At 57.4% G+C, this 22,671-nt stretch overlaps 2 protein-coding genes across 3 annotated transcripts in view; both read right to left on the bottom strand.

The window, feature by feature from the left end:
- The window catches only part of DPF1 (double PHD fingers 1), a 30,496-nt gene extending 17,961 nt beyond the window's left edge, over positions 1-12,535 (bottom strand). The window contains exon 1 of one of the 2 annotated variants that reach the window (XR_016224759.1): positions 11,926-12,535. The gene's annotated coding sequence lies outside the window, so the exon portion shown is untranslated. The remainder of the gene's footprint in view (positions 1-11,925) is intronic. The other variant, XM_089319231.1, reaches the window with a different exon arrangement.
- Positions 12,536-15,991: 3,456 nt separating this feature from the next.
- PPP1R14A (protein phosphatase 1 regulatory inhibitor subunit 14A) lies at positions 15,992-19,630 on the bottom strand. Its single transcript, XM_051846692.3, has 4 exons — positions 19,217-19,630; positions 17,332-17,412; positions 16,877-16,909; positions 15,992-16,212 (listed from the first exon to the last, which is right to left on the bottom strand). The coding sequence occupies exons 1-4, from the start codon at positions 19,415-19,417 to the stop codon at positions 16,084-16,086; spliced, it is 444 nt and encodes a 147-aa protein (XP_051702652.3). The 5' UTR covers positions 19,418-19,630; the 3' UTR covers positions 15,992-16,083.
- Between the last annotated feature and the right edge of the window lie 3,041 nt (positions 19,631-22,671).

Below are 22,671 nucleotides of genomic sequence, written 5' to 3'. Positions count from 1 at the left end.
CTCTATATATCTTCCTCCCTCTCTCTGTCTAGCTCTGCCTTTCAAATAAATAATCTTTTTTTTTCTAAATGTAAAAAATCTGGATGGATGGTGGTGGACTGGATAGAGGGCGAGGGGCGTGACCCGGAGAGCAGAAAGTACAGATGGTAGAACCCACATGGCAGACACATGGCTGTTCACCATGTATTATTTCAACTTATGTTTGAATTTTTCATAATAAACTGTTGGGAAAAAAAAGTGTTCCAGCTAATAAAAAAAAAGGAATGAGGGGCCAATGCGATACAACAGTTTAAGCCGCTGCCTGCAATACCAGCATCCGAGATCAGAACGCTGGTCAAGCCCTGGCTACTCCAATTCCAATCCAGCTCTCTGCCGATGCACCTGGGAAAGCAGCAGATGGCCCACGTGCTTGGGCCCCTGCACCCACGTGGGAGACCTGGATGGAGCTCCTGGGTTCAGCTTGGCTCAGCACCAGCCCTTGTGGCCATCTGGGGTGTGAACCAGTGGGTAGAAGCCATCTCTCCCCGCTCCACACACACACGCTGTCATTCTGCTTTTCTTTTTTTTTTTTTTTTTTGACAGGCAGAGTGGACAGTGAGAGAGAGAGACAGAGAGAAAGGTCTTCCTTTTGCCGTTGGTTCACCCTCCAATGGCCGCCGCGGCCGGCGCGCTGCGGCCGGCGCACCGCACCGATCCGATGGCAGGAGCCAGGAGCCAGGTGCTTTTCCTGGTCTCCCATGGGGTGCAGGGCCCAAGCACCTGGGCCATCCTCCACTGCACTCCCGGGCCACAGCAGAGGGCTGGCCTGGAAGAGGGGCAACCGGGACAGAATCCGGCGCCCCGACCGGGACTAGAACCCGGTGTGCCGGCGCCGCTAGGCGGAGGATTAGCCTAGTGAGCCGCGGCGCCGGCCGTCATTCTGCTTTTCAAATGGAGCAGCTATGAACAGAAACGAATGGGCAGGTGAAAGAAAAGATACTCATTGTTTCTGAAACTGCTAAAAGAATAATATTGAGAACATCAAAGAATCCTTATAAATCAGCTGGACGGCCACTCGCACCCCAAAAAGACGTGAACAGAATTTCAGGAGACTCGGGAAGCGGCGAGCTCGCCACCTGCCAGGGCACCTGCCCCTCCTAGTGGCTGGTGCGGTCCAGTGGGGAGCTGAGCGGCTTAGGGAACAGGATTGTTCGCCATGCGGCTGCCTCTGTGCCAAAAGCACGGGAACAGCCCAGGGGGAAAAGGAAAGAAAAAAAAAAAAAAAAAAACAAGAATCAGCAAATGTGCTCAAAATCATTCGTAATCAAAGAGATGGCAGTTAAGACAATTATGTGGGTGCTCTCCGTAAAATCCCTTCAAGTCTTCTGTGTGCTTGAATGTTTTCGTAACGAAATTTGGGGGAGAGGGAATGAGACACAGCCTTGTCCCTGGCAGACTGGGGAAAACCAGGGGCCGGGTGATGCCAAGTGGCAGTGGAGGGCCTGGGCCCGCCTGCAGGTGGCAGGGAGCAGGGCTGGAGACGGCCATCCCAGGCGGCTAGCGGCCCTCTACCTCTAGGGTCAAAAGAAGCCCAATCATGAGCCACAGGCTGATGGCTCAGCCAGTGATGGGCCCCACAAGCATCGGTGGTCCCGTGGGGTGGTGATAGACAGGGGAATTCTTATCACCCAGGACACCGCGCTCCTCACGCGCTTCCGCTTACCCATAATGCTCAGTACGTGATGCGCTGTCCAGAGCTGTAGCCTGGAGCAATAAGTGGACTGTTCCACGTAGCCTTGGTGTGCAGGTTCTGTGCCACTGAGTGCTCCATGACGTTTGCACGATGACAAATGCCAACAGCGCATTTTCACAGACGCCGCCATCAAGCAAAGCGTGACCGTCCCAACATTCCCTACGCCAAGCCGTCACACTGCTGGGTGACACGTCCTAGAATTTCCTCTCCTGGGTCTCAAAGGGAGGCTCACCAGAGATGTCCGCTGCAGTGTCACTCGCGAGGCTGGAGCCAGGGAGGTGGCAGGGCTGTCCAGTGAACACCCTCAGAATCCCAGGGCCACAATACCCCCACCCCAACTCCCGCCTCGGAGCAGAGGGCTGCCTTTGGCAAGGAAATGCCTCAACCTTGGCCAGCCCCTCAGGGTCTGTTTCATTTTTATTTTATTGTATTTTATTTTATTTATTTTTTTTTTGACAGGCAGAGTGGACAGTGAGAGAGAGAGACAGAGAGAAAGGTCTTCCTTTTGCCGTTGGTTCACCCTCCAATGGCCGCCGCGGCCAGCGCGCTGCGGCCGGCGCACCGCGCTGATCCAATGGCAGGAGCCAGGAACCAGGTGCTTTTCCTGGTCTCCCATGGGGTGCAGGGCCCAAGCACCTGGGCCATCCTCCACTGCACTCCCTGGCCACAGCAGAGAGCTGGCCTGGAAGAGGGGCAACCGGGACAGAATCTGGTGCCCCGACCGGGACTAGAACCCGGTGTGCCGGCGCCGCTAGGCGGAGGATTAGCCTAGTGAGCCGCAGCGCTGGCCCATTTTTATTTTTTTAACAGCACAGGAATAAGATTTATTTGCGAAGTGGAAGTACACAGAGAGGCGGTGTAGGAGTGCAGGCACATTGAGAGTGTGCTGCGACTATCTATGTTGTACTGATTTGAACGACAGAGAAGAGAGCTCTTCCATCCACTGGCTCCTGCCCCAAATGGCCACAACAGCCAGAGTTGGGCCGATCCAAAGCCAGGAGCTTCTTCCGGTTCTCCCACGTGGATGCAGGGGCCCAAGAATTTGGCCATCTTCTACCGCTTTCCCAGGTGCATTAACAGAAGGCAGGATCGGAAGTGGAACAGCCAGAACTCAAACCAGTACCCATATGGGATGCCAGCATTGCAAGCAGTGGCTTAGCCCACTGCACCACAGCGCCGACCCCACTCCGGGTTTTGAACTCAGGGGTTTGCACCCGCTGTTGACTGCTGCCAACCTTGCAGAGGGAGTTACCAACCTCCTAATGGCCTCTACTGGGGAAAGATCACCCTCCTCGAGAGGGCACTGGAGTCTCAGGCCTGATGGCCCCATCTCAGCAGCCTTCTTATGAGACAAGACAACTAGATTGGCCGGCGCCGCGGCTCACTAGGCTAATCCTCCACCTTGCGGCGCCAGCACACCGGGTTCTAGTCCTGGTTGGGGCGCCGGATTCTGTCCCGGTTGCTCCTCTTCCAGTCCAGCTCTCTGCTGTGACTCGGGAGTGCAGTGGAGGATGGCCCAAGTGCTTGGGCCCTGCACCCCATGGAAGACCAGGAGAAGCACCTGGCTCCTGCCATCGGATCAGTGCAGTGCACCGGCCGCGGCAAAAGGAAGACCTTTCTCTCTGTCTCTCTCTCTCACTGTCCACTCTGCTTGTCAAAAAAAAAAAAAAAAAAGAGTAAGACAACTAGATCTCCAGGATTAAAAATGGGACGTTAGGGGTAGGCATCAGCCTGGTGGTCAAGACGCCAGGGAAGACCCTCACAGCCTAAATCAGAGCTCCTGGTTCAGCATCCAGTGCTCCTCCAAACCCCGGCTCCTGCTAATGCGCACCCTGGGGGGCAGCAGGGGGGGACAGAAGTAGCTGGGTCTCTGCCTCCCACATGGGAGATCCAGACTGAGCTCCTGGCTCCGAGATTCAGCTGGGCCCAGTCCTGGCTTTTGGCAGCATTGGAGGAGTACACCAGCAGACGGGTGACTCTCTCTCTCTCTCTCTCTCTCTCTCTCTCTCTCTCTCTCTCTCTGTCTCTCTCTCTCTCTCTCTAATAAAGAAATAATTTTAAATGAAATGTTTCTTATTTATTTGAAAGGCAGAATTACAAAGAAAGAGAGATCTTCCATCTGCTAGTGCACTCCCCAGATGGCCCCAGAGGTCAGGCCAGGCCAGGAGCCTGGAGGGAGATCCGGGCCTCCCGACACGGGTGGCAGGGGCCCACGCATTCAGACTGTATTCAGCTGCCTGCCCAGGTGCATCAGCAGGGAGCTGGGTCGGAAGTGGAGCAGTGGGGACTGGAGTTGACGCTCTGATTCAGGATACTGGCACTGCAGGTGGCCGCTTGACCTGCTGTGTCACAGCACTAGGCTGAGTGAGACTTCTCGTGGCCTAGACTAGCAATCTTGGTCAGGCCAGACGGCCCCTGCACTGAACACTGCGGGTACATATATCCTTTTTTTGAAAGCTTTTTATTTTTATTTTTTGACAGGCAGAGTTAGTGAGAGAGACAGAGAGAAAGGTCTTCCTTCCGTTGGTTCACCCCCCAAATGGCCGCCACGACCGGCGCATTGCGCTGATCCGAAGCCAGGACCAGGTGCTTCCTCCTGGTCTCCCATGCGGGTGCAGGGCCCAAGCACTTGGGCCATCCTCCACTGCACTCCCGGGCCACAGCAGAGAGCTGGATCTGAAGACCAGGGCCCATATGGGATGCAGGCACTGCAGGCCTCCCTCTCCCTCTCCCTCTCTATCTTTCTCTGGTCTCCCATGCGGGTGCAGGGCCCAAGCACTTGGGCCATCCTCCACTGCCTTCCTGGGCCACAGCAGAGAGCTGGCCTGGAAGAGGAGGAACCAGGACAGAACTGGCGCCCCGACCGGGACGAGAACCTGGAGTTCCGGCACCGCAAGTGGAGGATTAGAAAGCTTTTATTTAATAAATACAAATTTCATAGGCACAGCTTTAGGATATAGCGGTCCTTCCCCCTCTACTACATACTACATATATCCTTGTAGGGCATCCGTGGCAGAAGAACTCAGTTTATACCTGGCTTCACACATAAGCCTCCAAGAAGGGCGCCATTTTCCCCCACTTTATATGAAAAAGAGAGAGACAGAGAGGTCTTTTCTATCCACTGGTTCATTCACCAAAAGCCTACATAAGCCAGGGCCGGGCTAGGCCAAAGCCAGGAGTCCAGAGCCAATCTGGGTTACCCACAGGGATGGCAGAGATCCGGGTATGTGAGCCGTCATCTGGTGCCACCCAGGGGGTGCGTTAGCAGGAAGCTGGATTGGAAACAGAAGAGCCGGGACTCAAACCAGGCACTCTGGGAGGGGATGTGGGTGTCCCAAGCAGTGTCATATCGGCTGCACCAAATGCCTGTCCCGAGGGGCGCTTTTTGTGCATAGGTTGGGTTGGGAGACTGCGGTCCCCATGGTAACAAGCCACCACAGGGCACCCAGCAAGGAGCTCAGATGAGACCCAAGAAGCCCCTAGCCTTGAGAGCTGTTCTACTGGCCCAAGGCGGTGTTAGCCACTCCAGCAGGGCCCCCGCAGGAAATGGGGTTCCCTCAACCTCAGACAGCTGAGGAAGGGCCCTGCTAGCTGGGGTGAGTGGCACGCGGTGGGCTCTGAGTGGGGGCCGGGGATCTGCAGACTCGTGCTCCATGATGCCCAGACCCAGGAGAGGACAGGACTGTCCAGTGAGTGACTGCAGGAAGGACTTCCTTCCCTTGCACCACAGGCCCCTTAGTACCCCCAAACAGAACCCCCCAACACCACTCTCAGATGAATGGCTGGTCCTCCCCGGCACCAGCTATATGTGACCATTGAAAGCTGCCATTCTGTATGTGGTCCCGCCCCCTGGCCACAGTGATTAGCTTAGAGACAGGGCAGGACCCAGGCTGGACCAATCAGGGTCCTTCCCTGGGATTTTTCTATTTTTTCACAGAGGACCTAAAAAAAAAGATGGGATCCTTAGTTCCATGATGAGGTCTGTTGCTCTCAACCAAAGAATCCTAGTGGACCTTCCATTCACTGACTTTCTGAATGTAGGCCCTACATGGGGTGTTGGGGCTGTAGCAGTGAATGTCCACCCTCCTGTCAGGAGATCTGACACTTTCAAGCCATGGGAGACTGCCGCTTCCAAGGCAGAAGCAGGGCTAAGAGAATGAAGTTGAAAGTCAGAGACTTGGGGTGTGCATTTGATCTAGTAGGATGCCCACATCCCAAATTGGAGTACTTGGGTCCCATACTTGGGCCTGGTTCCTGACACCAGCTTCCTGCTAATGCACACCCCAGGGTTGCAGCAGTGTTGGCTCAAGTGGCTGGGTTCCTGCCACCCCTGCGGGAGACCTGAACTGGAGTTCCTGGCTCCCAGCTGTCTGTCAGCATCTCAAAGGAATTCGAAGCCATCTTAAAAAGAAAGTCAGAGACTTGGACCCGCCCTTGTCTATGTGAGTGGCAGCTGTCTGGCTGCGGTTCAGAGTGTGGCTCACACACGTCACGGGTGACTGACCCTGGCTACGCCCGGTTTCCTCATTTGTAAAGTGGAGTAACAGAACTCACCTCATTCATTCATTCAATCATTCATTCATTCCTCTATTCTGCAAATATTTATCCAATACCTACCACTGTATTTAAGGCCTAGGAATCCTCCAGGGGCAGGTGTTGTGATGCAGTAGGCTCAGCTGCCCGTGGGAGGTCCACACCCCACATCGGAGCGCAAGTTCAAGTCCCAGCTACTCCAGACTTCCCATCCCGTTTCCTGCTGATGTGCCTGGCAGGCAGCAGGTGATGGCCCAAGCACCTGGGTCCCCGCCTCCCATGTGGGAGACGCTGTTCCCGGCCCCAGCCCCAGCCACTGTGGCCATTTGGGGAGTGAACCAGTGGTTGGAAAAATTTCTGTCTGTCTCTGTCTCTCTGTCTCTGTGTGTGTGTGTGACTCTACCTTTCAAATAAATAAATAAATATTTTAGGCCGGTGCTGCGGCTCAATAGGCTAATCCTCCACCTTGCGGCGCCGGCACACCGGGTTCTAGTCCCGGTCGGGGCGCCGGATTCTGTCCCGGTTGCCCCTCTTCCAGGCCAGCTCTCTGCTGTGGCCAGGGAGTGCAGTGGAGGATGGCCCAAGTGCTTGGGCCCTGCACCCCATGGGAGACCAGGAGAAGCACCTGGCTCCTGCCATCGGATCAGCGCGGTGCGCCGGCCGCAGCGCGCCAGCCGCGGCAGCCATTGGAGGGTGAACCAACGGCAAAAGGAAGACCTTTCTATCTGTCTCTCTCTCTTACTGTCCACTCTGCCTGTCAAAAATTAAAAAAAAATATTTTAAATGGGGGGACCAGCAGTCCCCTGTGCCCCTGGAGCCACTCAGAGGAAGGAGACAGGCACCAAGCACACGCTGAAATAGGTTCAGGGCTGTGTGCACTCCTGACTCACAGAGTCGCCCACATAATGAACACGGCTGCACCCGGCTCGCTCTGGGTGAAAGGGCAAAGTTCTCGCCTCGCGGAAAGCCCCAGAGGCTGGTGCCCCCTGGCCTCCCTGGCCTCACCTCCGCCCTGTCTCCAGGCCCCGGGCACGTGGCTCTGCTCCCCAAGGCCTTTGCTCTGGCCACTCCTGCCCAGCTTCCCCCAGATGCTCACGTGGCTCTGCTCAGCGTCGCCTCCCGGGTGACTGCTCTCTGGCCTCCTGCGTTTGTGTCCCGCGCGCGGCTGCTGTGAGAAAGGACCACAAGCCACACAAGCCACTTTACAGCTCTGCAGGGGTGTGACATGGGGCTCACGGGGCTAAAATCAAGGTCTCGGCGTGGGGACTGTGGCCCCAGTGGGTTTAGCCACTGCTTGGGACACCCACATCCCAGGCCACAGCAGAGCTGGATGGGAAGTGGAGCAGCCGGGACTCAAACCGGTGCCCATATGGGATGCCGGCACCGCAGGCAGGGGCTTTACCCACTGCGCCACAGCGCCGGGCCCGACAGAGAAAACCTCGCATCCGCTGGCTCACTCCCCAAATGTCCAAATGCCCACAGCTTCTAGGGCTGGGCCAGGCTGAAGCCAAGAGCCAAGAACTTGGCTCGGGTCTCCCCAGTGGGTGGTAGCAACACAAGTTCTTGGGCCATCATCCACTGCCTCCTGGCTCCTGGTTCCCACCTGGCCCAGCCCTGGGTGTTGTGGGCATTTGGGAGTGAACCAACAGGTGGAAGACCTCCCCTCTCACACATTCTCTCTCTCTCTCTCTCTCTCTCTCTCTCTCTCTCTCTCTGCTTTTCAAATAAATGAAGTTAAAAATAGATAAAATAAAACACAATAGAACAGAGAGCTCCCTCGCCTCGCCCTCTCTCTCCTGTGAGGACGCAGCCGGATGATGCTGCCCGTGCCGGGTGCACACCCAGGCCGCCAGCGCTTCCATCCTGCCTGGCCGTCCCCGCTCCAGGAACTCCGAGCAATCAGTGTTGATTGTGGAAGTGACTCAGTTTATGGTGGCTTGTTATAGCAACCTGAACCAAGACACTCTGGCTACATAGCAGCTACGTCAAGCTGTGTTCCGGACAGCAGCCATCACCAATGGTCTCCTTATCTGTCATGGGGCTTGGGGGTGGGGGGCTGGCTTAGCGAGTGCTTCTCACTCGGGGTCTCCAGCACCATCACACCATCGTCGCCAGATGGGGCCCAGTGCTGAGGTCCCTCCCTCCAGTATTCCTCGTGCACCTGCCCGGGAGGATGCTGGCTGTGGACTGGGTCAGAGGCTTCTCCTTGAAGCAGACCAAGCAGAAGCCGTCACTGACCAAACCACTCAGCACCACCCCAGCGTGTTTTATGTGTCAGAAACAAAGTACTGGGGCTGGCGCCGTGGCATAGTGGGTAAGGCTGCCGCCTGCAGTGCCGGCATCCCATATGGGTGCCAGTTTGAGTCCCAGCTGCTCCACTTCTGATCCAGCTCTCTGCTGTGCCCTGGTAAAGCAGCAGAGGGTGGTACAAGTCCTTAGGCCCGGGCACCCGCCTGGGGGACCCAGAAGAAGCTCCTGGCTCCTGGCTTCAGATCAGCACAGCTCTGGCCATTGCGGCCAACTGGGGAATGAACCAACAGATGGAAGACTTTCTCTCTCTCTCTCTCTCTCTCTCTCTCTCTCTCTCCTTCTCCTGCTCTCTCTGTGTAACTCTTTCAAATAAATCTAGAGAAAGAAGAGAAGAGAAGAGAAGAGGAGAGGAGAGGAGAGGAGAGGGGAGGGGAGGGGAGGGGAGGGGAGGGGAGGGGAGGGGAAGGGAAGGGAAGGGAAGGGAAGGGAAGGGAAGGGAAGGGAAGGGAAGGGAAGGGAAGGGAAGGGAAGAGAAGAGAAAAGAAAAGAGAAGGACATGTCTAAGGCTGTGCCTTCAGGACCAGGGGACTGAGCCACCACCTCTTAAAGACAGTTGTCTTGCTTATCTGAAAATGCAGAGACAAAGAAACAAAGAGACCTCCCACCCACTGATTTGCCCCACAGATGCCCGCAACAGCCGGGATTAGGCAGGGGCTGAAGCCAGGAGCTGGGAGCCCAAGCCAAGTCTCCCACGCGGGTGGCAGGGATCCAAGCACTTGAGCCATCTCTTGAAGCCGGTTCTTGAATCCAGGCACGGCAATATGGGACGCGGGCATGCCAAGCAGCTAAGTGCTGTGCCTGAGATACCATCCTTTGTGGCACAGCAAGTTAAGCTGCCGCCTGCCACACCAACATCCCACATGAGTGCCAGATGGAGTCCTGGCTGCTCTGCTTCCAATCCAGCTCCCTGCTAATGCGCCTGGGAAGGCAGTGGAAGATGGTCCACGACCTTGGGCCCCTGCCACCTACACAGGAGACCTGGATGGGGTTTCTGGCTCGTGGCTTCTCTGCTTAGCACCATTTGCTGCCATTTGAAGAGTGATAGAAGATCTCAATCTCTCTCTCCCTCTGTAGCTGCTTTTCTTTTTTTTTTCTTTTTCATTTTTAATTGTCTTTATATACAGAAGATCAACTCTATACAAAGTAAAGATTTCAACAATTTGCACCCACACAGGCACACAAAGTATAAAGTACTGTTTTAAGACTAGTTTTACCATTAATTCACATAGTACAACACATTAAGGACAGTGATCCTACATGGGGAGTAAGTGCACAGTGACTCCTGTTGTTAATTTAACAATTGACACTCTTATTTATGACATCAGTAATCACCCGAGGCTCTTGTCATGAGCTGCCAAGGCTAAGGAAACCTCTTGAGTTCAAAAACTTCGACCTTATTTAGACAAGGCCATAGTCAAAGTGGAAGTTCTCTCCTCTCTTCAGAGAAAGGTACCTCCTTCTTTGATGGCCCCTTCTTTCCACTGGGGTCTCACTCACAGAGATCTTTCATTTAGGTCATTTTTTGCCACAGTGTCTTGACTTTCCATGCCTGAGAAATTCTCATGGGCTTTTTAGCCAGATCTGAATGCCTTAAGGGCTGATTCTGAGGCCAGAGTGCTGTTTAGGGCATTTGCCATTCTATGAGTCTGCTGTGTATCCTGCATCCCATGTTGGATCATTCTCTCCTTTTTAATTCTATCAATTATTATTAGCAGATACTGGTCTTATTTATGTGACACTTAATCCTATCTTTATGATCAGTTATGAACTCAAACTGATCACTTTAACTAGTAAGATGCTATTGGTACCTGTCAACTTAATGGAATTTGGAGTCCCATGGCAAGTTTTTAGCTTTACCCTTAGAGATAAGTCCAAGGGAATGTGTGCAGAACTGTACATCTCCTCCCTCTTTTATTCCCACTCTTATTTTTAGCTGGGATCAATTTCGAATTGGATTTAATGTAACTGCTTTTCAAATAAATGGATTAATCTTTTTTAAGCACTTGCCTGGTATCAGACTTTTTAAAATATGCATTTATTTACTTGAAAGCCAGAGTTCCAGAGGGAGAGAAGGAGAGACAGAGAGAGCGAGAGCGAGAGTGAGACAGAGAGAGAGAGAGAGTCTTCCATCTGCTGGTTCACTCCCCAAATGGCTGCAACACCCAGGGCTGAGCCAGGCCAAAGCCAGGAGCCAGGAGCTTCCTCCAGGTCTCCCAAGTGGGTGCAGGGGCCCAAGCACTTGGACCATCTTTCGCTGTTTTCCCAGGGAGCTGGTGCAGAAGTGGAGCAGCCAAGACTCGAACTGGTACCCAAACGGGATGCCAACACTGCAGGTGGTGGCTTAACCCACTATACCATAGCACTGGCCCCTGTAGGGCCGATCTTACATCACCCATTCTAAACCCTTCGCTAAGAGTCTGGCTGTCCTCCTTATTACGAGGGCCAGAAATGTTTGGCCCACATTCCAGTCTCGTGTGGGTAGCAATGATCATCCTATCTTGCAAAGCCGCTGGTGCTGATCACAGATAAAGGTGGGCGGGCGCGCGCTCTGAAGGAGCGACCTCTGGAGAGAGCCTTTTTATTTTTTCTCAAAAGAATGCCTGAGGACTGGCATTAAGCAAAACCAGTTAAACTGCCACCTGCATCACCCGGCATCCCACATTGGAGCGTTGTCTGCAGTCCCGGCTGCTCCACTTCTGATCCAGCTCATTGTTTATGGCCTGGGAAAGCAGCGGAAGATGGCCCAAGTGCTTGGGCCCCTGCACCCACCTGGGAGACGGGATGGAGTTCTGGGCACCTGGCTTCAGTCTGAACAGCCCTGGCCATTTTGGTCATTTGGGGAGTGACCCAGAAGGCGGAAGCTGGCTCACTCTCACTCTCTCTCTCTCACTCTCTCTGCCACTCTCCTCTTCAAATAAAAAGTATCTTTAAAAGAATACTTGGTGGGGCCAGTGTTGTGGCACAGCAGGTTAAAAACCTGGCCTGCAGCGCCGGCATCCCATATGGATGCCGGTTTGGGACCCGGATGCTCCACTTCCCAGCCAACTCCTCACTAATGCGCCTGGGAAGGCAGCGGCAGATAGCCCAAGTCCTTAGGCCCCTGCACCCACGTAGGAGACCCGGAAGAAACTCCTGGCTCCTGGCTCTGGATTGGCTCAGCTCTGGCCGTTATGGCCATTTGGGGCGTGAACAACCAGTGGAAGGAAGACCTCTGTCTGTCTGTCTCTCTCTCTCTCTGTAACTCTTTCAAATAAATAAAATAAATCTTAAAAAAATAAATAAATAAAACCTTGGTGTCTGATGCGATGCTGTACCAAGAGGCAGTGGCTTCCACCCACTGATTCACTCACCAGATGCCAAAGCCAAAGCCTGGAGCTTGGAACTCCGTGAAGTCTCCCAGGAGGGTGGCAGGAACCCAGCTCTTTGAGCCACCACCTGCTGCAGCCCAGGGTGCGCCCGAGCAAGAAACCGGAACAGGGCGCGGGGCCGGGCACGGAACCCAGGCACCCCAACCCGGGACGTCTGCACCAACGGCTCCTCCGCTTTGGCGCCCACTCGCTACCGGCCCGCAGCCTGCAGGGGACGCCCACGGCCGCTAGGGGGCGCGGAATGCCCGCGTCCGCACCCAGGGCCCGGCACCCAGGGAAGGCGGCTCTGGGGCGCGCGGGGACCGCACCCGCGCGTGCCGTGCGCCCCGCGCCGCTCGACGCGGGCCAGGAGCAGATGTTCCGAGGGTGGCGGAGTGTGGGCCGGACGTGAGAAGTCGGCGACCGTCTCAGCGAGGCCGTTTGCCTTGTCTGGGGTGGGCCGGGGCGGTGTTGGGGGTCGGCCCTGGCTACGCGGCGCTGGAGAGGGGATCCACGCTGGCTTGTAGCTGCAGAAACCAATGGCAGGATGATTCCAAGAAATGGATGCAAATGGCGGCTTTTGCAGAAAAGAGGAAGCGGGAAGCCGGCGGACAGAGCCTGGAGTGGGAGTAGGAGGGGAGAGTTGTCTGACCGCAGGCTGGGGGGAGCGCTGGCCTTTGTGCTCAGCGCCTTGGGCTGTCCCAGCCTGTGATTCAGGGTGCCCCAGGGACATTGTTGTTTGTTTATTTGAAAGGCAGAGCGAGAGACATTTTTCATCTGCTGGGTCACTCTAAATGCCCATGACAGCTAGAGCTGGGCCAGGCCTGAGGCGGGGACCCAGATCTGGGCCAGGTCTCCCACAGAGATGGCAGGGGCCCAAGCACTTGAGCCATTAGCAGGGTGCACATTAGCAGGAAGCTGGAATCGGAAGTGAGCCAGGGCTCAAGTCCAGGCACTCCAAAGTGGAATGTGGTTTCCCAAGTGGAATCTTTCGAAAAAATGAGGCTGGCACTGTGGCGTAGCAGATAAAGCTACTGCCTGCGATGCAGGCATCCCAAATGGTCCCCAGTTTGAGTCCCAGCTGCTCCATTTCCAATCCAGTTCTCTGTTAATGCACCTGAAAAAGCAGTAAAAGATGGCCCAAATCCTGGGGCCCCTGCACCCACATGGGAGACTGGGAAAAAGCACCTGGCTCCTGCCTGACCCAGTCCTGACTGTCACGGCCATTTGGAGAGGGAACCAGTGGATAGAACATCTCTCTGTGTGTGTTTCTCCCTCTCTATAACTCTGCCCTTCAAATAAAATAAATCTTTTTTAAAAGATTACTTTATTTGAAAGGCAGAGTTACAGAGAGAAGACACACACACACACACACACACACACACACAGATCCTCCATCTGCCTGTTCACTCCGATGGCCGCAATGGCCAGGGCTGGACCAGGAGCTTCTTTGGGGTCTCCCATGTAGGTGCCAGATGTCCAACTACTTGGGCCATCTGCTGCTGCTTTTCCCAGGCCATTCGCAGGGAGCTAGATGGGGAGTGGAGCAGCCAGGACTTGAACGAGCGCCTGTATGAGCTGCCAGTGTGGCAGGCGGCACCTTCACCTGCTACGGCACAGTGCCGACCCCCAAGTTGAGTCTTACCTGCTGCACCAGATGCCTGCCCCAGGGGACATCCTGGGGGCCGGGGATGGCAGCTGTAGGAGCTAAGGGCCGACACCCTTCTCCTGGTGATGCAGCTGCGAACAGGGCTTACCGGGTGCAGCCCTAGTCTGTGCAACAGCATTTAAAACCTCAGGAACACCCTAGGAAGTAGAGACTGCTCTAACCTCTCCTCCGTGTGCAGATGGGGGCTGAGACATGGAGAGGGGGCAAGGGACTCACTCGGGTCACACAGCTAGGAAGCAGGACAGACGACGGCTGCGGCACAGCTTCCCGACCCCCGGCTGGAGTCTCTCGTTCTTCCGTTGCTCTCGGTGTATTGCCTTTCGGACAGACTTATCTCAGAGCGTTGTGAGCAGTCGGCGACACTTTAGTATGAACTAGACATTCTCCTCCCGTTGCCGAATGAATACCCATTGCTCTAGGTTGCAGCGCCCCCGCAGGGTAAGGGTTAAATAGTTGGGCTCTGCAGTCACAGTGCCTGCGATGGAACTCCCCATTCCCCAGCTGTGTACTTTGTCGAGCGACACCCCCAGTCTGGGCCTCGGTTTCCTGTGAAGTCGCCCATTCTCCAACTGAAGGTACCGAGGGGCCCCGCACGTCGTCAGCACCCCAGGCTCCGTGCGTCTGCTGCCCCCACGGAGATGAGGAACCAAAAGCAGGTTCTGTGGGAGGGAAGTACAGGAGTCCCCAGGCCAGGGCCCAGCGGGGGGACGCCAGAAGATGGTCACACGGCCCAGTCACAGCCCAGCTGTACCATCCCCGCATTCACACACCACACCAGGGGGCTGCAGAAAGCCCACGGGAATGCGTGTTATGCAGAAACCGCGTGCATTTCAAAATACCTTTAAAGTGGCATGCACTTGCTTATTTGAAAATAAGTGACAGAGGGAGAGAATGAACTTGGCATTCACCGGGCCAGGCTGAAGCCAGGAGCCAGGAACTCCATCCGCGTCTCTCCCGTGGCACGTGGGTGGCAGGGGCCCAAGCACTTGGGCCATCTTCTGCCGCCTTCCCAGGCGCCTTAGCAGAGATGGGCAATAGAACAGCTGGGACTCTAAGAGGCAGGCACTCCAAGCAGAGACCTAACCACTGCACCACAGTGCCTACCCCTCAACACATTTTTGCACCGAAATAAGCTTACCTTTTAATTCTGTATTTCCATAAACTTATTTATTTGAAAGGCAGAGAGAGAGAGGGCAGGGCAGTAATTTATACCCATCTGCTGGTTCACTCCCCAAATGCCCACAACAGCCAGGAGCTGCTGTGGACTGATCCAATCTCCCACCTCAGGGGTGCAGGGACCTGGGTACCTGCTGCCTCCCAGGGGGTGCATCAGCCGGAAACTGGACTTGAACCCAGGCCCACTGCTGTGGGATGTGGGTATCTCAAGTGGCCCTCCAGGAATGTCGGGAAGCTCTTGTATATTTGCATGGAGGGGAGGGGCCTGGTGCTCTTCCTGTTCCTGCCACACAAGGGCTCAGACCACTCCCTCTCTGGGGGGGGGGGCAACCCTGGTGGGGATGGGGTCCCCACCACAGTGGAGCTGAGACCACAGCTCCGACCCGCCCCAGGCCTAGGCACAGTCACAGCCCAGCTGTACCTCTTGACTGCCCGGAACCGGGACACCCAGGCCTGCTGTTAAAACATGGAACTAGTTCCATGGTTTCTAGTAAACAGCCACTACTCACTTCCGGCGCCCAGGCCTACTCCAGCCGGACTGGCTCACCCCTCAGCTCCAGTGGGGAGGGGAGACGGGAATGCTGCCCATCCTGATTGGTGGACAGCCCTGCCAATATCCGGTGTTTTCTCTGGCTCGCCCGTTATCAACCCCACCACCCACTAGGCCAGAGTCCTCCAGTGTGAGTGGTTCCATGTCATGAATATTTCTGTGCATTCTTCAAGGCCCCACCTTAACGTCTCTTCCTTTGGGAAGCCCTCCAGGATTTCCTTACTACTCCAAGAATGAGTGGCTCCTCCCACCCCCTCAGCTCCCAAGAATCATGGACCCCTGGGCACTGGCCACTCTAGGGCCCTTTTTCCCCATCGGGGGACAAGCACTGGCGTGCGAGGGGCCGTTTCTGTTCATCTCTGTGGCCTTGATCCCAATGGCTGCCCCGAGCACACACAGACAGCGCCCAATCCAGGATGGAGTGAGGCCAACGCTGCGTGACCATGTGCGTCTCCCCGGCCCAGGGGTCATCCCCGCAGTGGCGCTGCTGGCCCAGGGGTCATTCCCGCAGCGGCGCTGCTGGCGGGGGCGTGAGGACAGGATGTGAGGCCCCGGGGCCCCGTGCTCTCAGGCTCTCTGGCCCCGTGGGAGCCAGGCCACAGCTGGAGGGAGGGTGGGAGGGTGGGAGGGAAGGGAGGTGGGCGCCGGGGCAGAGGAGACACAGCCACTCGGTGTTATTGTTGCAGAACCATTAAGTACAACTCGGAAACAAGCCGGGGGCGGCGGGAGCGCCGAGGGGGAGGGGCCGCAGCGGCGGGTGCTGGGGTCAGGGGGGCGCGGTCCGGGCTCGGTCCTGCTGGGGGCTCGGGCTGCCGTCATCCGAGGGGCTGGGCTTGCGGAGGCCTGGCTGCTTGTGGAGACCCCGCAGCTTGGCCAGCAGCTCCTGGACGAAGTCCTGCAGGCGGGGTGGGGGTGCGGGAGCTGAGAATGCGGGGAGGCGGGCACCCTGGCCCCACCCAGCCCAGTGTCCCTCCACCTCCCCACCCCGGCTGGGCCCCTCCTTCTGCTTCCGGGTCAGCGAGGGGAGGGGAGAGAGAGCTGGGGACCAGAGAGATGGGCAGGATGGACAGATGGGGGAGACAGAGGGAGAGGGACCCATCGGCAGAGGCTCAGACGCTAACCCTGGGTCAGAGACGCACACAGGGACGAGGAGAGCGCCCTCGACCCGGGAGATGACCAGGAGGGTCCCCAGAGACCCGGGCCTGAGCCGGCTCCAGGGCAGACACGCAGTGACGTTTGTCCCGCGAGCGCCCAGGGCCCCGCGGAGAAACATGAATATTTTTCCCTTTTAAAGCAGGGAAGGAAGTGGGAGGCTGGGCGGCTGGGTTTCAGGGCCAGCCAGGATGCCGGGCCCCTGAGAGAGGTGGCGGGGAGAGAGCGCGCTGGGAGGGTGGGCCTGTGGCAGGCAGAGGCTGAGATGGGGGAGGGGGAGGAGTTCCCGCGGCAGATGGGGAGGGGGGAGGGGAGAAGAGGGGGGCTGCCCAGTGTTCCCACAGCCTGGCGGGTGCTGGGGCCCAGGGACGTCTACGGGGGGCAGGAGGGGGGCCAGGGGGACTCACCTCTGTGGGGTTCGTGCAGGACTTCAGGAGTCCCTAAGCAACCAGCCCCCGGAAAATAAACAAAAAAAAATACAGTAAATAATTCACACCTACGCCTAGCCATGGCTAACCTTTCCCAGCAGAGCCCCAAGGCAGCAGGAGAAATGAAAGTCAGACTGCAGGGTGGACTGCCCAGTCTGAGGGTCTCAGAGTGAGCGGAGCAGGATTAGGTCACTGTGTCCCCAGGAGGTGAGAAGGTCACACAGCCTCCTGTAAACCCAGAAGAGCAGAGGCCGCTGGAGCAAAGACCCAGAGGCCATACTGCCCAACTCCGCACCTTTGGAGCTGTGCGACCCGGGGCAGGTGGCGAAACCTCTCTGGGCCTGAGCTTGCTGTTGGAGCATGAACGCCTGCCTCGCAGGGTTGTGTGGGGCAACCGAGGGCTCCTCTGGGGGGCAGCTCTGCCCCCCACCTACCTGGATTTTCCGGCTTCTCTCCTCCTCGCTCTCCAATTCCAACAGCTCGTCAATGTTGACCTCATCAGGCATGGCTGCCTCCTAAGGCCGGGAGTAGGGTGGGGGACTGTGGTCAGGTCCCCTTCCCCTCCCATCCTCCCTCCCTCCCCGTCTTTGTCCAGGGAGCTCAGCGGCCGGCCCCAGGGCCCAGCTGGCGGGCTCAGGAACCATAATGTGGCAGTCAGGGACAGCGCCGCCAAGGCAGGACAGCTGGGAGTTGGGGGAGGGGTGACAGATGGGTCCATGGAGGCCTTGGGCCCAGCACCAGCCCAATGCCTGGGCCTGTGAGTCCCAGGAGCCTCGGGGCTGGCACGGGTCTCTCCTCTTGGCTCTGTTCCCACAGGGAAAACAGGCCTGATCGAGTCCTGGAATGTCAGATTCTGGGATTCAGGAGAGGGGCTGGCTTCTGTCCTTTCAAGGAAAAGTCTCAGCACTAGGTGCGGGGTGGGGGCGGGGGGGGGTGCAAGCAGGCCAGAGCCCGCAGGAGCACCCCTGCCCCCTGGAGACCGGAAGGGTGGGGAGGGCTCAGGGCCAACCCCCCGCCCCGGGGCCAAAGGGCAGCCTGAGTGAGTGCAGGCAGGGGACCACCAGGGGCCCTAGGCTTGAGCTCTGGGCTCGCAGCGGCACAGAGCCGGATGCTGAGTGGCCTCTTGGGGCAGTGGCCCCGAAGGAAGCTGGCTCAGGATGGCTGCTGGGGACAGGACCCAGCTGTCCTCAGCGGGCGGCCCCTATGGCTTCAGACTCCCCCACCCACTGCTGACATGCTGCTGTGGGCTGTGGGGCGGCAGCAGCGGCTGGGTTTGGGGTGTCTGATGAGCCGGGCTGCATCCGAACCACAGCTCGGAACCACGGCTCGACGCTCAGGGCCCAGGACTGCTGGGGTGCCGTGGGCTGCGTCTCCTCTGTCTCACTGCCGTGTGTCCGGCAGTGCCCACCCTGGGGATGACCTCTCGGGAGGCCACCAATCCCCAGCGACTCAGTGAACGCACACGCGTGTGAGAACAGAGGCAGTGGGACTGTGGGGGCCAGCTTTACCCCCCCCCCCAGCATGACTTCAAACAGCGATGAAGTTTGTGTCTGTCCATGCACTGGGGGCCTTCGAAAGCCGCGTGGAAAATGCCTATCAACGGAAAACCAATTTCCAAATAGTCTTCATGCACATTCCATTTTCCACGAAATTTTTGAAGCAGCCATGTGAGGCTGGAGCTTGGGCCGTGGGGGGAGGGGGGCTGACCCGTGGCCAGGGCCTGTCCCTGTGCTGGTCCTGGCTGATCAGAGCCCCTTGTGCAGGACTTCCTGGTTGGTCACAGCTGGAGCCCCTTTGTGTGCGCCCAGGGTAGCTGTCCTCGCCTGTGGTTGTCTGCCGCTCCAGCTGCTGCGCCTGTGAGGAGCTGGGCTGGGAGTCGTGTGTGTTCCTGCGTGGTTGCTGTGTTGTGCGTCCGTGGCCTGTGCTGTTGTGTCCACAGCTGCAACCAGGTGTGGACCAGAAGCGTCCCTGGGAGTTTGTGTCTGGCTGTAGCTGGTCTGCAACTGTTGTTTCCTGTGCTGTGCGCGCGCGGCGTGGCTGTGTTTCTCTCTTCCCTGTCACCCCGGCTGTCTGACTTCCCGACTCCCCCACCCTTTCTCCTGATGCCGGCCTCTGGCCTCAGCTTTGCCTCCTCACCTCCCTGCTGAACCCCTGGCCCTGGTCTGGGGGGCCAGGTGTGCGGTGGGGCGCGCGGTCAGCTCGGATGACCCGCAGGATGGGCGGTGTGTCCTGCCGCGTGCGCACCAGCGAGCGTGCACCCAGGGGCCCCAGGAGCGCAGGTCTGCAGAACCCCGTCCCCCACCCCCACCCCCGCCTCACCCTGCCGCGGTACAGCTCCTCCAAGCGCCCGTCGATCCACTTCTCCACGTCCAGCCGCCGCTGCAGCTCGCGCCGGTCGTACTTGACGGTGACACGCGCGTGCCGTTTCTGCAGCCCCCCGGGGCTGCCCCCCGGCCCGCGGGCCCGCGAGGGAGCCTGCAGCTTGCTCAGCACCCGCTTGCCCAGCCGCTGCGCTGCCATCCCCTCCGCCGGCCGGCCCCGCGCCGCGCGCTGTGCGCCTTCGCCGCGCGTCCGGGGTGCCTCTTACGGGCCGGGGCGGGGCCGGCCGGGGGCGGGGTCGGGCCAGCCCCGCACGCCCTGGCCTCAGTTTCCCCGCCTGCCGACCGAGAGGCCACTGCGCTGGCTCGAAGCCCACCGGGTTCAGGCATGGGCGGGGCCCGGGAGCCTTAGGATAAGCGCCGGCGGTTGGGGCTCCGGGGTCTGGATGCCGCGGGGCGGGGTCCTGGGACAGACGGGGACCGAGCTGTGCCCACGCCCTCTGGCGGCCACGGGGGGCGGCACAGGCGTCCCCGCGCCGCGCTCCCGGCGAGCGGTCACGCCACGGGTCCCTCCCTGAGCCATCGTTTGTTGGTTCGCCCGTTCAGTCCCTCGTGCATCCACCTCCCCACCCGCTCGCTGTGCTCACGAACACGAGTGCCCTGGGCGCCTGCTCTGCCGCACACCGTCCTGGGTGGGCACTGGACACTGGGCACAGACCCACGAACAAAAGGCAAGCCCAGGAGTCTCGGAGGCCACGTTTGCGTGGCACGGACAGCAAGCGCAATCAGCACAGAACGTCCTGCTGTGCCAGCTCGGGGCTGTGGGCGGACAGGCGCTGTGGCGCCGCGTGAAGCCGCTGCCTGCAACACCGGGGTCCCGGCTGCTCCGCGTCCCATCCAGCCTCCTGTTGATGCACCAGGTAAGATGGTGGAGGATGACCCGAGTACCTGGGCCCCTGCACGCACGTGGGAGACCCAGAGGAAGCTCCTGGCTTCAGCCTGTTCCCCAGTCCCAGCAATTCACTTTTGGGGAGTGAACCAGCAGATGGAAGATTCTTTCTCTCTCTCTATCCCTCTCTGTCTCCCCCATCCCTTCTGTTACTGTCTTTCGAATAATATTTTTTATTTTTGAAAATATTTTATTTATTTGAAAGAGTTACAGAGAGGGAGAGAGAGAGAGAGAGAGAGAGATCTTCCATTCACTGGTTCATTCCCCAAAATGCCTGCAATGGCCAGAGCTGAGCCAATCTGAAGCTAGGAGCCAGGAGCTTCTTCTGTGTCTCCACATGGGTGCAGGGGCCCAAGCACGTGGGCCATCTTCCCTGCTTTCCCAGGCCATCAGCAAGGAAGCCCATATGGGATGCTGGTGCAGCAAGTGGGGGCTTAACCTTCTATGCCACAGTGCCAGCCCCAGTGACTGTAATTTTTTTTAAAGATTTATTTATTTGGAAGGCAGAGTTAAAGAGAGGCAGAGGCAGAGAGAGAGAGAGAGAGGACTTCCATCGCCTGGTTCACTCCCCAGATGGCTACAATGATCTAAAACCAGGAGCCAGGAGCTTCTTCCTTGTCGCCCACGCAGGGGCCCAAGGAGTTGGGCCATCTTCTACTGCTTTCCCAGGTCATAGCAGAGAGCTGGATATGAAGTGGAGCAGCTGGGACTTGAATCACGTCCGTGTGGGATGCCGGCACTGCAGGCAGCAGCCTCACCTGCCATGCCACAGTGCCGGCCCCTGTAATTTTTTAAAATGACAAAATAACAAATATTGGCAAAGGTTTTGAGAGTTTACAACTCTTACACATTGATGAAGGGACTGAAAACTGGTCAGTGGAAAACACTGGCAATTTCTCAAGAGACCTGCTGGCAGGGCGGGCATTTGGCGTAGCAGTCGGGACAGTGTCTGAGATGGCCACACCCAGATCACAGAGCTGGTTTTGAGTCCTGACTGCGCTCCCGTGTCTGGCTTCTTGCTGATCCAGGCCCTGGGAGGCTGGAGTGACGGCTCCAGTGCTTGGGTCCCTGCCACAGGTGGGAGTTGCAGGCTCCTGGTGTCAGCTATTGTGGGCTTTTTGAGGAGTGAAACAGCACTGACTGTGCTTCAAAAGGGTGTTATACGGTATGTGAATTTTAGCTCAACACAGCTGTTATGTTTCTTAAAGACCCGCAGCCCTGGGGGCCGGCGCCGTGGCACAGTAGGTTAATCCTCCGCCTGCGGTGCCCGCATCCTATATGGGTGCCGGTTCTAGTCCCGGCTGCTCCTCTTCCAATCTGCTATGGCCTGGGAGAGCAGTAGAAGATGGCCCAAGTGCTTAGGCCCCTGCACTCGCCTGGGAGACCCAGAAAAAGCTCCTGGCTTCAGATCTCCACAGCTCCAGCCGTTGCAGCCATTTGGGGCGTGAATCAACAGATGGAAGACCTTTCTCTCTTACTGTCTGTAACTCTACCTCTCAAATAAATAAATAAACTTGGCTGAGCAGTTGAAGCTGTGCGAGGTGTGGTCGCTTCTCAGCCCCTTTCCATCCATCACTCGCTTGGGATGATGGGAGGGCTCACTTCGTAGTGCAGCTCCCCTGGCCCTGAGCTGCCTCCGCCTTAGCTGTAACACCGGCTACTTCCTAACACTCTATGTCATTCGCTCCTTTTTATGAGAGCTGGCAACTGTGAGCAGTGCCCATGGAAGAATCATCTAGCCACCCCCGGCAGGAGGAAATGTTTTGTTCCTCTGCTTTCTAAACAACGGATGGAATTCTGTCCAGGTTTAATAATACACATGTAAGCTTAACCTCAGACATTTTTATTACCCTATCCCATAGTAAACATTGTATCTTAGTGTTTTCCTGTCATGAGGCATATCAAGTTAGCACAACTTTAGGAGCTTCAAGCCGCCCCTGTGTGCAATCTCCATCTCACCGTGGTTCCAGATCTAGCCCAGTCATCAGGGCAGGGGGCTCGCCTGGGCAAAAAGCTACTTGTAGGGATGAGGTCTTTTTTATTTAAAAAATGTTTTTATTATTTATTCGAAGGAGAGAGAGAGAGAGAGGTCTTCCATCTGCTGGTTCACTCCCCAAATGGCCAACAGCAGCCAGGGCTGGGCCAGGCTGAAGCCAGGAGCCAGGAGCTTCATCCGGTCTCCCATGTGAGTGGCAGGGGCAGCTTCTGCTGCTTTCCCAGGAATATTAGCAGGGGGCCGGATGGAAAGCAGAGCAACCAGGACTCAACCAGGTGGTGGCTAAACCCACTGCACCACGATGCAGACCTCAAGGAGGAGGTCTCTGTTTTCTTGCTGGCTGTCAACCAGGGCCCGCCTTGGCTGCCAGAAGCCACTGCACACAGGCCCCTGCCATACGCCCCTCTGCATGAGTCCTCCTACAGTGCGGCTACCGACTCCCCTACAGCCAGACAGGTTTCTGTCTTCCCAGTAGGTAAGGTGGAGACTGGCATAGCCACATTGCTTCTCT

This window comes from Oryctolagus cuniculus, chromosome 18 (assembly GCF_051225735.1).
Source record: "Oryctolagus cuniculus isolate XC-2025 breed Fujian yellow rabbit chromosome 18, ASM5122573v1, whole genome shotgun sequence".
NCBI classification, from domain to species: domain Eukaryota; kingdom Metazoa; phylum Chordata; class Mammalia; order Lagomorpha; family Leporidae; genus Oryctolagus; species Oryctolagus cuniculus.
The sequence above is the reverse complement of the archived record's forward strand: the minus strand, read 5'-3'. Positions and strand labels throughout refer to the sequence as shown.

Bases quoted from the DNA above. Each gene is read 5' to 3' on its own strand.
- PPP1R14A (XM_051846692.3), bottom strand. From the start codon at position 19,417: ATGGCAGCGCAGCGGCTGGGCAAGCGGGTGCTGAGCAAGCTGCAGGCT. The intron at 16,910-17,331 runs GTAGGTGGGGGG...CTGGTTGCTTAG, and splicing joins AGAGAAGCCGGAAAATCCAG to GGACTCCTGAAGTCCTGCAC. The intron at 16,213-16,876 runs GTGAGTCCCCCT...CCCCGCCTGCAG, and splicing joins CCTGCACGAACCCCACAGAG to GACTTCGTCCAGGAGCTGCT.